The sequence below is a fragment of the Syngnathus scovelli genome, chromosome 11, assembly GCF_024217435.2.
Source record: "Syngnathus scovelli strain Florida chromosome 11, RoL_Ssco_1.2, whole genome shotgun sequence".
Lineage (NCBI taxonomy): Eukaryota > Metazoa > Chordata > Actinopteri > Syngnathiformes > Syngnathidae > Syngnathus > Syngnathus scovelli.
The window spans coordinates 8,578,093-8,592,910 of NC_090857.1; the positions used below are offsets into that span (position 1 = coordinate 8,578,093).

Genomic DNA, 14,818 nt, shown 5'->3' on the forward strand with positions numbered 1-14,818 from the left:
ATGAGCACAGCGCAGTGCTGATTGATCATCTGAATAATTAAACTCAGGCGGTACCTGGAGACGCCATATGCCGCGTTCACGTGCTCTCTGCTGCCCCCGCCCGCCGCAAAGGTAAACAAATCCACCCAAAGATGGATGGGAGCGGCTGTATAATGTGAGGTTGTTTGCACTGAAGCTCAAAAAGCAGAAAGACTGAATATGTTATCAAGTCAGTCGATGTATCCTCAGCTGTCTGCTGTGCTGGTCTATTAGGAAAGCTCTTGATGCAGGAGCAGCTGCAGAGATGAAGATGGACTTTGTGATTGATTGGCTGTAAAATGTTCACGGTTGAGGTGATCAGGGTACCCATGGGAGTAGGAGGGGGGGGGGGGGATCGCTTTGTCATTTTTTTTCTAATCCCTTTGTGGGTTTAACTAGCAGCAAAAAGGGAATTCCAGTAAGCACCATAGGGATAGTGAGGAGTCACGTTTACAAGATCTTACCTTCGCCAAGGGTCTGCTTCAGTAAGTCATGCTTGGCCTGCAGTTTAATGATGAGATTACTGCCATTCAGGTACTCCTTGAATTTCTAAAAAAAGAGATTAAGATGATAATGAGCGATTGGCTCCTCTAATCCCGCATGATGGAAATTCTAATCGAACCGCTATACAATTGAAATTTGATGTCACGGCGAGCATTAGATGGACTCACTGAGAGGTAGAACATTTCAGTCTCTTGTTGGTTGGCTCTTCTCTTTGCTACATTCATCTTGCTCATGTAGGACTCGGAAGCCAGGGACTTGATGGATTCAGTGGAGCGGCTATGTTGGAAGGCGTCTGACACGTCAAAATCTTCCACTGTCAGCATGTCCTGCAGAGTTTGCATGGTAGCGTCCAAGGTCTTTCTCACCTGCACCGAAAAAGCGAGCGTGGAAAAGGATGTCAAGTCAAGCAACGCCTACTCTGGCTTTGAGGAGGAAAAAAAAAAAGCCTGACAATAATAAGTGACCTTATTTTCAAGGGCGAGCTAAAATATCATTTTCGTTGCGGTGAAATGAAAAGCAAGTCACATCCGAATAAAGGAGAAAAATTGAGGAGTACAAATGCATACATATTTTTGGAGCAAGGCATAGATTGATAAAGCTCATTTGGAGTCATGGCACGCCCCATCCATTATTGCACAGAACAGAAAACATGGTGAGGGAGGAGAGGCACAGCAGTTGGCACAGGAACAGGGCTTATTATCACCTCCATTTGCACCTTTTGCGACTGACGCTTTTGATGAGAAAGCCCACGCTTCATCAACATAACACACACTTTCAAACTGAAAAAAAATACTGGCACAGTGACAAGGCACTAAATAAATTCTCAGCTCCAGCCAGTGGGGGGTCAGTGCAGAGTAATTGCAATGAGAACAGATGGTGATGCGGCCCTGCTCTGTGGCTCCAGGGAATGGCAGACAGACCTTTCTCTGGCATGGGGGGGGGGGGGGGGGGGGGGGGGGGGGGGAGCGTGAAGAGGGGGCTGTTGGACAGACACAAATCCCCCGTAAATCCTTACCTCCTCATTCTCAATCTTCAGTGTAGCCAAGCGAGACTGTAGCTGGTGGTAGCGCATCAAGAGCTCGGTCTGGACAGGTTGCTGGGCACTCACCTGGCACACCTAAAAAGGAACGTAAATATTCAGACGCAGATGGAAGTTAATGTCTTAAACTGGGCAAGATGGTTGGCAGTACAGAGCATAGGTGTCAAACCCAAGGACCGGGGGCCAGATACGGCCCGCCACATCATTCGATGTGGCCCGCGAAGACAAATTGTGCATCGACGTCACGTGTCAATATTACATTGTCTTTATTTCACAAAATAGAGGTATTGCTTGCAATTTTCATTACCATTCATCTTACTATTCATCAGTTTGTTGTGTAGCCTATACTGTATATCATATATGCCTCCGAAGGAAACCATGATTAAGATATGGCCTGTGACAAAAATTTTGACACCTCTGGTCGAGCATGCTTGACCATATTTGGCACTGGTTACTAAGCAACCAAGCAGGAAGTAGCCTGGTGCCCACTGGTTTGCACAGAACAGTATCATCTCACCTCATCACCCATGTGTGGCAGGTACTCAAAGCGCATGGGAGGGCAGAACACCTGGTTATGCATATCCATGAGCTTGTGTTTATCGCTTCGAGAATCCAAGTTGTCCACCGCGTTCTCGATGACATCGAGTCCCTCGTGGCGAGACGTCTCCAGGTTGTACTCTGCCGACAAGTAGGTCCTAAAGGTCCGCGCCAAGCTAGCGTGGTATCCCAGATCGCAGCACTGTGAAGACATGTCATTGCGGTTCTCGTATATATACTTAGAAATGCAAATGATGCCGGAAGAGCTTGCAGGGAAAATCCCAAAATGTCATGTTCCATGTTGCGCTTCCAAGACAAGAGTTAGCCTAGTAGGACACCAGGGATAATTACAGAGTTTTATCACACTCAGCGGTATGAAGTAACCCAATTAAGTAAAGGAATGTTTGGAGGGAGCAAGAGAGGGAGCTGGAGGCGACCGACAGTTGTGTGAATCACGACTCAAACGCTCTTTAGCGCTCGTTAGCACGAGGAAACTACCGCTTTACTTTGATGCGGCCTCAATAAGTCACCATATCCTTCTCAGTATGAGGAATGTTTTCACGGTAAGCTAAGTATTCAGTCCAAATCTCTTGGCGTGCAGGACTGCTTTGCACAGTAATATTTGTACATAAAATTCCTCATAAGGCTTTAAAGAGTTTGATTAAGAGTGTCAAAGGGAAGGGCAAGAAAATCAATCCATCGAGTTCATTGCCCAGTCAAATCCAACTTCAACTCTCATCTGAACCACGTAAACAAATATTGTTGCATACTTACGTCTATCATGTCGGCGACATCGTGGATGTAATATTTGGCCACCACTGCGTTTGTTGCTGCCAGGTTCAACAAATAGTCATTGCGGGCTTTGGTGCACTTCAGCTTATTCTCCGAGTATTTGGCTTGCCTCTAGAGTGGAGAGAACAGATGAAGAGAAAAACACATCAGTGGGTAAATCAAGCAGATGTGTGTACTGAGGCACCCTCCGAGAGGCAGAAAAGGTAGCCGGGTGTTTGGAAACACTCCAGGGAAGCTGCATCTACATTAGTCATGTGTTAAGCAGCGCAGGCAAGCTTGTGTTTAGTCATGAATGTGTTTCTCAGTACTCAGGAGACACCACAATGCTGACAAAAAAAAAAGCTGGGACTTGAACAGCTGGTGTACTCAGAGGGGCTAACGCATCTAATGAGGGCCAATACAAGAGCTGCAGCGCACAATTTATATCGAGCAACAATTATGAAGAGCAAACCGCCATTTGCGACGCAGCCACAAGCACGATATTAATGGTACTGTCCGGCCCTCCTGTGCCGAGTTTGCATGTTCTTCCCATGCTTGCATGGGTTTTCTCCAGGTAATTGGGTTTCATAAAAAAATGCCGATTAGGCAGATGGAAGACTGTAAATTGTGAGTGTGGGTGCTTGTTTGTCTATATGTGCCTAAGACTCCAAGGATGGGTATGCATGGAACTGGCCCAATGCTTTTTCTGTACTGAATTAATAGAGCAGCTTCCTTTTTGACCGTGTGTGAAATGTTAAAGCCTCCCAGATGCAAATTTTAGGGGCGGCGTCGTTAGGTTGGTAGGCTACAAAGTGTGAGGCAGAGACAACATCAATAGCTTCCAAACGGGGGATGAGAGAGCTGGAACGCTCATTGCTGCACTGCGTTATAAAAAGTGCACAATTCCCAAGCTAGCGCCATCCCGTGTAAATCAGAAACACTGTCATCTTTTCAGCCTTTTGATTTCCTGAACCTGATATATGAAAGGAATTTCATTTGCATGAGGAAATTCCAGAGGAAGCTCCTGAGTGAAAACTGTTGGAAGTAATCGTACTCTGCAGCAATAGAATGCGAGCTGAGCTTGCCTTTTAGCCTGCAGTCTCCTCAGAGAGTTTTTGACTGCACCAGCTCGCTGTCTCATATTTTTTATATATGAATATACAATTATATTCTATGTAATAAAAATAAAATTATATTCTATATAATAAAATAAAGGTTTTTTAAAATAATTTTATGAACACACAATTATATTCTATGTAATAAAAAATAAAATTTTATTCTATATAATAAAATAAAATTTTGTTTTTTTAAATAATTTTTTACATTTTATTTGATATTTTTTTATTTATTTTGTTGTTTTTGTTAACTATAATAACCTTGGTCTCGAGTCAAGATCCCTAGTAAATACCCACCTTCTCTTTCATTTTCTCGATCTTCCTACTAGAGCTGCGTCGGGACTGGCGGTCTTCGTGGCGCAGGAGGTTTACGTTGAGATCTCCTGACTTGCTGAACTGCTTCTCCTCTTGTTTTTCTGCCTCCTTCAGCTTGCTCTCCGCGCTGATGCTCTCCGTGTGGTACATGTGGTACGTCTTCATCACCTGTGGAGGATACGCCCAAGTTCAACAATGGCCGCCATCATCATCTCATTGACAGACTCAATTACCGAGCTTTGGAGATGCTCCGAGGTAAATGTAGAGGCCATTTTTTCCTTAGTGTGCTTTTATTTTTAAATAAAGTCTGTTTTCAATGTTAGAATAGTTTGACTTGAAAATGGAACATCGCCCTTTTCCATTAGAATGAAAAGGCACTTAAAAACGAGCCCAGTCAGACTAATCGATGATTTACAGAAGAAAAGGAGCCTCTGAGAGATGTCCTCTTCCAAATTCTTCAGCTCTTTCCAAAGAGCGCTTTGCTCTTTCACGGTGGCCTGGTGGATCATTTAGCTCAAAAGATATGGCAGTAGCACATGTCCCCCACACATGGAATATCTCAACAGATTACAGGAAGGCATATATATCCAAGCCATCCTCACATCCAGCCCCTCAATTTGCTTTAAAATCTATTTTTTTTCTTCTTCCCTCTCCAACAAAACAACTAGCAAGGTGACAAGAGAGGCGTGTGGTGGCAGAAGTCCTGAAAAAAAAAACTGCGTTCTTGTTAAATGTAACCATATGCTTCTGCCTCCATCTTGTAAAGTGTCACCCAGATGCGAGTGGTGTTTTTAGATGTCTTAAAAGCATTTTTTAAAAACACCCCAGGATGTTGGACAGTCTACATAAACAGTGATTTATTTGTTTCCTCCACGTTTCCTGTAATCCACTAAATCATGTACGCTTAGCCACTACAAGTCCTTTCATCTCCTAAAAGAACTGCCTTTGGGTCAAAGCCTGTGATAGAAATTATTTCCAATGTTGCCTTTGAAGAAGTTTTATTTCGTCCCATTGTTATGTGCGTTTACACAAAAGAAGGGGGGGACAACAGCAACAACAGAGCGACAAACAGCTAGAAGGTAAATATTTGAGAGGAAAATGTATACAAGAAAAAATATCATTTTCAGAAAGACACAATGACGTGCAAAATGAATATAGAGGTTGGCTTAATTTGCATAATATTTACAAATTAAAACTATATGGATGTGAGCAATGCTGAAAAAAAAGTCAACATAGGCATGAATGACAGATTGAGGCAACGATTGGGAACAGCACAACTCTCCATCTGAGACTTTCAAAATCACTATTGCTATTCATAAGGAGCAGCCAACAGACAGCAGGTGGTCCATCACAAAGATAAGAGCAGATTTATTGATCTCGCTGGGGATATTAGGTCTGTCTGCGTAACCGGAAATTAGCACCAGTTGAGGATTCTTCTGAGTCATATTGCTGAAAACATCAACAGGAGATTTTCCGGCCTTTGCACTTTCCTTATTTCAAGGCTTGGCAAACTGAGAATGTTTTTAGCTCACGGCCTTCTGTGTCTGGATGAAGAGCCGGGGATTTCACTCTTTTCTTGGCTGCCAATGAAAACCGTTGGAAGGAAAAAAAATTGTCATGTGTTGCCAAGTGACTACAATTTTGATTGGGCTATTTGTGAGGAAAAGAAAATACTAACAAGGTTGCACTCAGGGAAATAAAATGATTCTTATTCAAATGATTTCCCACTAACTACATCAGAATCCAATCAGAGGTCATGACCTTTTTGACCTTACAGCTAAATTCTGAGTATGTGTTTTGCTTTTTCTTTGGCATCAGACTCCCGGGTCAATGTCATGAAATGAAAATAAAGCAGCAAGAAGGATTGAAAAAAAAGTGCATTGTCAAGAAAAAAAAAAAAGATGCACTTTGGGTAATTCATTTTTTTCTCCCTGCAAGCTCCCAATACAGCTGCATTTTGTAGATAAAAACAAAATGACTGCTATGTGACAAAATGACACATTTGGGTATGAATCCACACAGACAAACTGTGAACCTAAAAGCAAAAAATTACAGAGGCAAGAAAATATTGAACCACTTTATCCCTTTTTTTTTTTTTTTTTTACATCATCAATTTTAATTACTATTGGAACAATTAAAAGTTAACTAGGAAGGAAAAGAATGAAACCCATGAAAAGGCTTGATGAGACAAGCGATGTTGTAACTTACAGTGTAGAGTTCATTGGTCACCTTCACCAGCTCCTCGTGCATCTGGATCCCGATATCCTTGCTCTGACAGACGACATCGTGACAAAAAAAAATTAGCTTGTGTTTAAAAGGTATCTGTGTGTTGTCACAAGATAGGCATCATTTTCTGCCAGATGATCTCAGTCTATAGATGTTCCTAATATTGTGGTTGGTAAATATACTCCAGAGGAAAAAAAAAATCTGTGAATCTAGTCCAATGTTTAAAAAAAAAGGGTGCATGGAGGGGGGGGCGGTGAATTAATATGATTTGATTGTTTTTGTATTCAAACAACTGTCAAATTCGATGTGATAAATCCTTAAATTCCCGCAAGGGCTCAGGCAGCTGGTAAATAGCATCAGTGCGCATCAGTGGTTCTGAAGTGAGACCGACTGCAGCATGTACTGCAGACAGCGGCGGTTCTGACGTGGGGGGGTGAACAAATATGATGCAACACTCTGTAAGAATTGGAATCAGTTTGGAACACTTAGCCCCTATATGTCATAGAAAAGAAATGCATCCATATTGCGCAATCATTCTTTGAATGCACGGTATGTGAAAAATAACAGACTTAGTAAGTGGAGTTGTTTTTCAAATGAAGGCTTTCCATTGGCCCGTGTTGGCACACACACAAACATGCACACTTTTTGATGTTTGGGTAAGACCTCAATCATCTCAGCTATGTGCTGACTAGATGCTGCTAACACTGAATGGGAGGCGACAAAATATTTGTCCAGGGGTGTCTGGCCCTTAACATATTTCTACTTCTACAGTCCTACAGGGCTCCAAACTTCACCCAGAACTTATAACACAAGACACACCAGCAGAATATATTGAGATTCGATAATATTTACCTCGTAAATCCTTATGTACGGTTTTTGTGACGTGACAAAATGATTGACTGACCTTCTTGAAGAGGCGAATGACGTCTTCACTGATCTGGGCCAAGCGCTGAATGACGTTGTTGATGTAGATGTCACTGAGGGTGGCGTGGTCACGACTCTCGCGCCTGGTCTGGTTCAGCACCAGGTACCAGCAGTTGACAGAGGACAGCAGGTGCTGGTCTTTCCTGGGAAACACACAATGCAGGGTGAGGATATTTGTGTTTTAAATTTGTAGGTCATATTTATTATGTCGAATTACGCAGGAGAGTTTAAACATTTAATCTCTTCCCTTTTTTTTCCCCCTCTTCATTCATTCATTCCATGGCTGCCTCATTGCCTACAGTAAGATCACTCCATCCAAATCATTCTACATGATGGACTCCAAACTACATTGCACTCTCAGCTGGTTAAATGTATAATGATGCATGGGCCTGATTTGCCGCATAATGACTTGGCGGCAAGGGCGCTTTCAAATCCAAAGAGCATTGCATAGACGTATATACACGTTGAACGATATGCTTTTAAAGCCATTTTTATCTGTGAATTCATCAAACAAGCCACCCCAAAGAAGAAGAAACAGAGAAGGAAATGAGAGCAAAGCAGGACCAGAGTGCGGTGTTTCGGTGGTGGGTGGGGGTGGAGGTGGGGGGGGGAGTGGGGGATTATGCTCTGCAGTCTCAGCAACATCAAAGAAGACCCTCTGGAGATGATGCTAATGCTAATCGCCTTTTATGAGGCTGATACTGAGCTACAAGAATCATAAAGTAACTCACATTATCATATTTAGCAAAATAATGTCAACTTTTCTTCTTCTCCACTTCACTCACTTGAAGAGCGCCACCTTGAGGATCCATACGATACTGGCTCATAAAGGTATCTACAGTAAGTGGCTTTGGAATTCTTTATGAGAAAAATATTGAGGCTATATATTAACATTTAAATAACCATATTGGTATAAAATGTAGTCCAATGCTTTCAAAAACATGATAAATATAAATAAAGTCATTTTAAAGATTTGAGGAATGCAACATTAATTGACACATTACTAATTACATCTTTCCTAGCAAAAGCGGATCTAAAGTAGCCCACTTTGTGATTCCCACTCGTGGGACGGCCTATTTCTACATGCTCATCATGAGTCCTTTTGTAGCGCTCCCACTTGAGCTGTCTAATTGCCTCAGTGGGCTACAGATGGGTCTTCTGTGCTGTTTGGAGACCAAGCACCTCTAAATTCTTATAATCCCTAAAAAGTGGTCAGATTGTTGATCATATGTTTTTTTTTTTTTTTTAATTTCACTTGCACAAAATTGACAGCAACAAGAGGGCACAAGATGTTGTCTCCCGTGCCATCGCCCTCGTTTCACAGTGGCAGGAGGCCGCTAATTAGGCTTGTGCCTGACCCACATCTCTGGAAATATTTCAACCTCTTAATAGATGTTTTTTTTTTAGGTCTATCAGACATCAAAGATTATCTTTTTACAATTCTTGTTCGAACTGGGCCTGTAACAAGGAAGTAGATGTTCTGTAGAGCGCAGCGGGTGGGGTCGATATCAAATGGCATCACGTCATGAGTATTTATACAGATATCATTAACATGGAGAAGCTTCTGTGCTTTTGTCAATTTATGCTCTCTGACACGTTCTGTAAGAAAAAAAAATGGAATACCGAGGTTTAATTGGGGAGAGTAATTTGATTGGATGATAAAGCATCTTCTGTAAGATGCCACCGTTGTGGCACGCTTCATGCTTGGATGGCATCGTCTTAATCACTCTGATGTGTCCCGGCCAGGAATCCCAGAAGGAAGCGTGTATCTATCAAAGCAAAGACTGTTTGCTGAATGCTCCTAATCCTCGACACACTGTCTGCCTGCCTGCTGCTTATCGACCAAAGAGCCCAGACAACAAGAGCCAAACTGTTTCAAAAGGAAAAAAATAAATAAATGGTACACGGGCACCATGCTGCACATTTTCCTTTTACCGGGTTTTTGCACATCACGCAGCAGTTTTGCTTGTTGAGGAAGACTGCCAATGTTTGCTAATGCGCAGCTACATGCCGGCAAGGGGCGGAGCTTTGGCATAGAATTGCAAAAGTTGCAAAGTGTGAAGCAGCTCATCTATTGATGCGTGACGCGCTGACTTCCACCAGCTGCACTTTGCATTGGGAAAATGGCGGCCTTTTGACTGCTGCCTGTAAACCAGACGTCAAGGATTAGTTTAACATCTGACCGTCAAAGCGCCACAAAGGAAGCATAAATTGAGAACATTACAAAACCAAGTGGGACTAAAGCCATAGAAGTTAGTTGCCATAGCGACCATTTAGAGGGACAGTAACAGCCCTGATGCTTTCTGTAGATGGGCGGAGCCTTCCAAAAATTCCCAATCCCCAGAGTGCATGTTTGTCATTCAGCAGGAAAAAGAAACGTTCATAACATTTTGAAATGTCTATAAATTTTGCACTCACCTGCAGCTCGTTAAATTATAATAAAAAAAAATAAAAGCAGAGTGAGATGTGGAAACATTTTGCTTGTCAGCAGCAAGCCTGGAGAGAATTCAAACTGCTCAATGAGGCCTAAATGTCACACATTTAACAACCTACATTTAAATAATAGCCTGACAAATGTTCATTATTTTGTGACAAGCACGCTTATGCCCCACTGGTTGCATAAAGCAATTAAGGATGAATTCTCATGCCTTGCTACATTTTCCCTGAGACATCAGCTGGGGATGAAGATTGAAATCATCCTCAACAAATCATTTGGACACACACTCAAAAAGCGTAACACACACACTTAAACAATGCAATTTTGCATAGCCCTGTCTTATCTCTTCCATCCAAATGGACACTTATGACACTCAGCAGTGATTGTAGTTTAATGAGCCACATCATCGACTCCTGAAAGGTCATAGTTAAAGTCAAAACATGAACACTTCAGAGATTTTTTTTTTTTTTTCTCAATGTGCCAAATGAGATTTACTAGAGGAGCACAATAGTGTTTGTTGGGTCAGTGTGTTGTAGTTGCAGTAGCTGTAAATCACATAAACATTCTGGACTGGAAAAGTGCCAGCTCCACTCATACTAAAGTCTGTTCTAGTCTCAAAATAATAACAGTACACAATATAGTATAGATATGATCCACAAATGATTGCTATATTATGACTAATAAATTTTGTTCATCTTTCGATACCAGCGACATATAGTGACAAGCACAACAATTAAACACTCTTCCACTAGATGGCAGAAGGCGTATCCACCTTGCATACCATAGAAAAATATTTTTTGCATTCAACAGAACAGGGCCAGAACTGACTATTAACCCCACAATTAACCATCACATTATTAGTTCAACAAAACAATCTAGTATTCCGTTAGCTGGCTTTGTGCCAACAAAGTGTTTTTCTTCCAGTTCACCATTAACCTAATTACACCAAAATGAGAGGAAAGAAGCATAAAGGGCGTGTCACATCTGATTAAGTGGATTTGTGATTGCCCTTCTGCCTGATCCAGGAGTGCACACAGCAATTTATTGTCTTTTTTTTTTTTTTTTGTGTGGCGTTCTGTGCTCAAGTCTTAATTATAGCCACCATTTAATTGCTATTAGCTGCAAGTGCGGTGACAGCACAATGCCTTGAAATGCGTGTGGAGGTGCTGCGAGGCCAACACACATGAGGAAATCTGACAAAAACAGTCGATTTTTCTTCTTCTTCTTCTGCTTAAAACATTTCATGGAATCATACTTTGTTGAAGGGCTTGTTAGGGTGAGCTCCAATCCCAGTGGCATTGCAATAGATGAAAGGCATAATAATGGACGCGTAGGCCACAAATGTGGCAATGATCAGCTCTCGGCATCTTATGAAGATCAAAGTAATTATTTTGCATTTGATCAGATGGCTCCAATATTATTCCTCACGCTGCTCTGAAACAGCCACGATGTTCTCTGCACTCAATACTTTTTTCCGTTAAGCGACGATATTTGCATGCAATTTCTGTGCGAATTGCAATTTCTGGTTATTTTGCACAATTTAATTTTTTTTGCTGTTATTCTGTGGCACAGCGCAAAAGTTAAGCCAGTCAGTTTGCACCGGCAGCGTTGTGTCAACTGAGAGGAGATTCTCAAGATGCCAGAATGTAACCTGCCGCAACAGCTGGTTTCATTTATCCAGTCAAATGCTCGCCCCAGTTCATGCGTTCAAATTCCACGCCAACTTCACAAATAAGGACTGCCAAGAATGCCCAAATAACATATTCAAGAAGAATCTAACAATATTCCCCTTGTGCTTTAGAACACATTAGTCATCCACAGTTTGAATGCACATGTCAAAAAGTACGTTTTTTTTCTCCACATTTCACAAAGAGTGAAAAGACAAGCCAAAGTGATGTGATAATGATGTGCGTGTTACATAAAGTTACCAATTCTATTGAAATCAATCAATGAAAACCAATTAACATTAGCATTAGCATCACTGCCTCAGACGGATTGAATGCATTGAGACTTCATGACTCAGTTTATGTGACTCTACAGAGGAAGATTTATTATTTTCTTTGTCACACAGCAGTTTTGTTCCACAAAGCCTGACAAAAAAAAAATTTGTTTCTCAGGAAACATCACACTGACATTGATGGAGGTGCTCACATCCAAAACTCGTCAATATGACAACGTTCAAGTTGCCTTATTTCCTCCCGCTACGATCAGATGCAAGGAGTGAAATGACAGGTTGGTGCCGGTTTGGGGTGAGATCTGCTGCCAGAACTCAGCTGGGTTACTGCTCCAGATTTCAGAGCGAAGCACACCGACATGCCCTGAGGTGTTTGATTCTGGGAGCGGCAGAGGCTTAATTTCATGCCGTGCGTGAGTCGTGTGTCAATGTGTTGCTAGGGCTCCCTGTGAGAAGAGTTTGGTATGGATTTTCAATATAATCACACCTACAACTACCTTCATCTTTTTATTTATAAGAATCCTTTGTAGAAACCTTGTTGTTCAATGTAGTTAAACGAAATTATTTTTGAACTGCGATACTCTTGAGAAATGCAAAGAGCATGCAGAGAGATCCTGTTGCCAAACCTAAACGGCAATAAAATAAATGGAATGAGGATTACATTAGTGGCTAATAAATCATGTAGCCTAGCATATCATGTCATAGCAATCCCCTGGCACCATGCAAATAGGCCCCTGATCAGGTATTACATCACAGCAATCTGATTGAAGGTAGATTAAGTGTTATTAATGCCAGTGAGGGCAAATTCTCATTTCATTGCATCTCACTGGAATGACACGACAGCATAAAACACTTATAATAACATATTTACTTTTTGCACCTAACTGTGACCCTAAAAGTACAAACCTAATAGAAAGTGGGTGGGTATAGTACAAGAAATCTCAAGAACTACCTGGACAATGTTATTAAACATTCTGTCTTAAAAAAAAGGCAGTGACGGACCTAGAGGGTGGACCTTGGGGGCACTGCCCTCCCTTAATATGCTTGGACCCCCTCCTTCCAGGTGCCAGACCAGATAATTGACTTTCGGGTATATTCTGATGTTTTTCAGGGATTTTTCCTAGATTTTCCTCCATCCCAAAAGAAAAAAAATCTTATCTCCGCCAGTGAATAAAGTCAATACATCTCAGTTTTAATAAGAGTGTAATTCAATTTTGATTACTATGATTGTCAGATAGACAACTACGATATTTAGTGCTTGACGGCACTAGTGTGAACGCAAGTCCCTCACAATTCGGCATCATTAAGGCGCAATGGCATCAAATGGCATCGTCAGTGTGCTCTCTGTGCAGACGGCAAGCTGTTGTTATCTCGAATGAATGACATGATGATTTGATTGGGATGCTCTTTAGTACTTAGACAAAAGCAATTGACAACTTCTAATGTGGAGCATCTGTTACATATTTAGATGGAAAATGTGATTTGATACAACACGGAGTGAAAAGCTTTTTCCGGGCAATGTCAAGTGCTGAAGTGAAGCACAGTGAATGCGGTCTGTCCACCCTTTGGTTCTTTAATGAGCCGTGACCTGCTTACAACGCCCCGGCGAGCTGACCTTTTAAAGATGTTGGTTATTATACCAGGTACTCCACTACAGCACATAAACATGATTTAATATTTTGTCTTCTGCACTGCAGTCAAATAAGGCAGCGCTATGAGTGCTGCGGTTCACAGGAGGAGGACAGGCCCCCCAAGGACAAAGGTGAAAAGCCACGGCGGACTTACTTGAACTGCTGGTGTTCCCGAGAACTGCGGATTTTGGAGGAAAACCTCTCGGAGAGTTTGTCTAAACTGCGGGAGTATTCCAGTTCGATCTCTGCCTTGCGGCGGAAAAACTCCTGCAGGTCCTGCAGCAACTGGATGCGTGATTCCGATTGTTGCTCCAAGCATTTGAACTGCTCCACCAATTGGTTACGGATTTCTGTCCAAGAAAAACACAAAACACAAGAGTCATCTTGCGTCCTTTAGCTAATTTCAGTTCAGTTCCATTCTGTCAACTGAGCGGCCCGGCTACTAATACTTCACTTCATAGAAAGAAAAACAATAAATACATGAAATAGTCCTTTGAAATGACAAATTTAAAGATGATGCTAATTACACAGTTTGCCTATAATGAACTGTAGAAGTAGGGCAACACTTCTAATTTTAAACCGTAATACAGGTTATAAAATATCCTCCCATGCATAATTGAAAATAAAAGAAAGCCTACTCATTTAACATGTGAGATGTAATGAGAAGCGTATGTGCTTGGTGGAGTAAAATTTCTCCTCAAGAGGAACCTGATGCTGCCCTGCAGGCAGGCTGCAGCTTCGTATGCCAGTGGGAACCCACCCGAGAAACCTGAACCCACTTTGCAGCCGCAATCACTGATCCCGTCCCAGAAAGGTCCATTTTGCAGAACGAAACCTCCTGTGCTAAGAAGTAAATAGTCTTTTACTATCACATAAACCGTACTTATAATTTTTAAATAATGCTAATTTAATAAATTAAACAGAAAATACACCTCCATGGCAGTGGGATGCAATTTTTTTTTTTTTAATATGAATATTACGAGTTTCTAAGTGGCAAGCAGAAGTGACCCACGATGCTGAGGGTGTCATTTTGGTCAGCCAAGCCCTCCCGTGGATAAACGCAGGCTAGGAAGAAGCTTGTCATTTGAGGTGCAACAGTGAGGCTTCCCGCCTGTGATGTTCAGCTCGGAGCAGCCGGCTTCAACCCTGCGGTTAACCACCGTCCCAGCCCGCTTTTTAATGCGAGGGGGCCTCCCTTATCCCTTCACAACTTTGCAGTACTACATGAGACTCTCCGGGGATGCAACTTCACAGCTTCCCAGGAATGCCTCCTATTCCCACAAGTGATATATTCCCTACTTGGGTTTTATTCTCCAAAGAAGCCAAAGGGAAAATGTGACGGTGGTG

The 14,818-nt window shown here is 42.0% G+C and overlaps 1 protein-coding gene across 2 annotated transcripts in view; it reads right to left on the minus strand.

Annotated features, from left to right (window-relative positions):
* srgap3 (SLIT-ROBO Rho GTPase activating protein 3) overlaps positions 1–14,818 on the minus strand; it is a 29,937-nt gene that overhangs the window by 7,345 nt on the left and 7,774 nt on the right. For both annotated transcript variants that reach the window (XM_049733154.2, XM_049733156.2), the window contains exons 2-10: positions 13,626–13,821; positions 7,430–7,592; positions 6,508–6,570; positions 4,282–4,467; positions 2,873–3,001; positions 2,079–2,300; positions 1,538–1,639; positions 690–887; positions 483–567 (exon numbers count right to left, since the gene is read on the minus strand). In XM_049733154.2, coding sequence (XP_049589111.1) covers positions 483–567; positions 690–887; positions 1,538–1,639; positions 2,079–2,300; positions 2,873–3,001; positions 4,282–4,467; positions 6,508–6,570; positions 7,430–7,592; positions 13,626–13,821 — 1,344 coding nt within the window. The remainder of the gene's footprint in view (positions 1–482; positions 568–689; positions 888–1,537; positions 1,640–2,078; positions 2,301–2,872; positions 3,002–4,281; positions 4,468–6,507; positions 6,571–7,429; positions 7,593–13,625; positions 13,822–14,818) is intronic.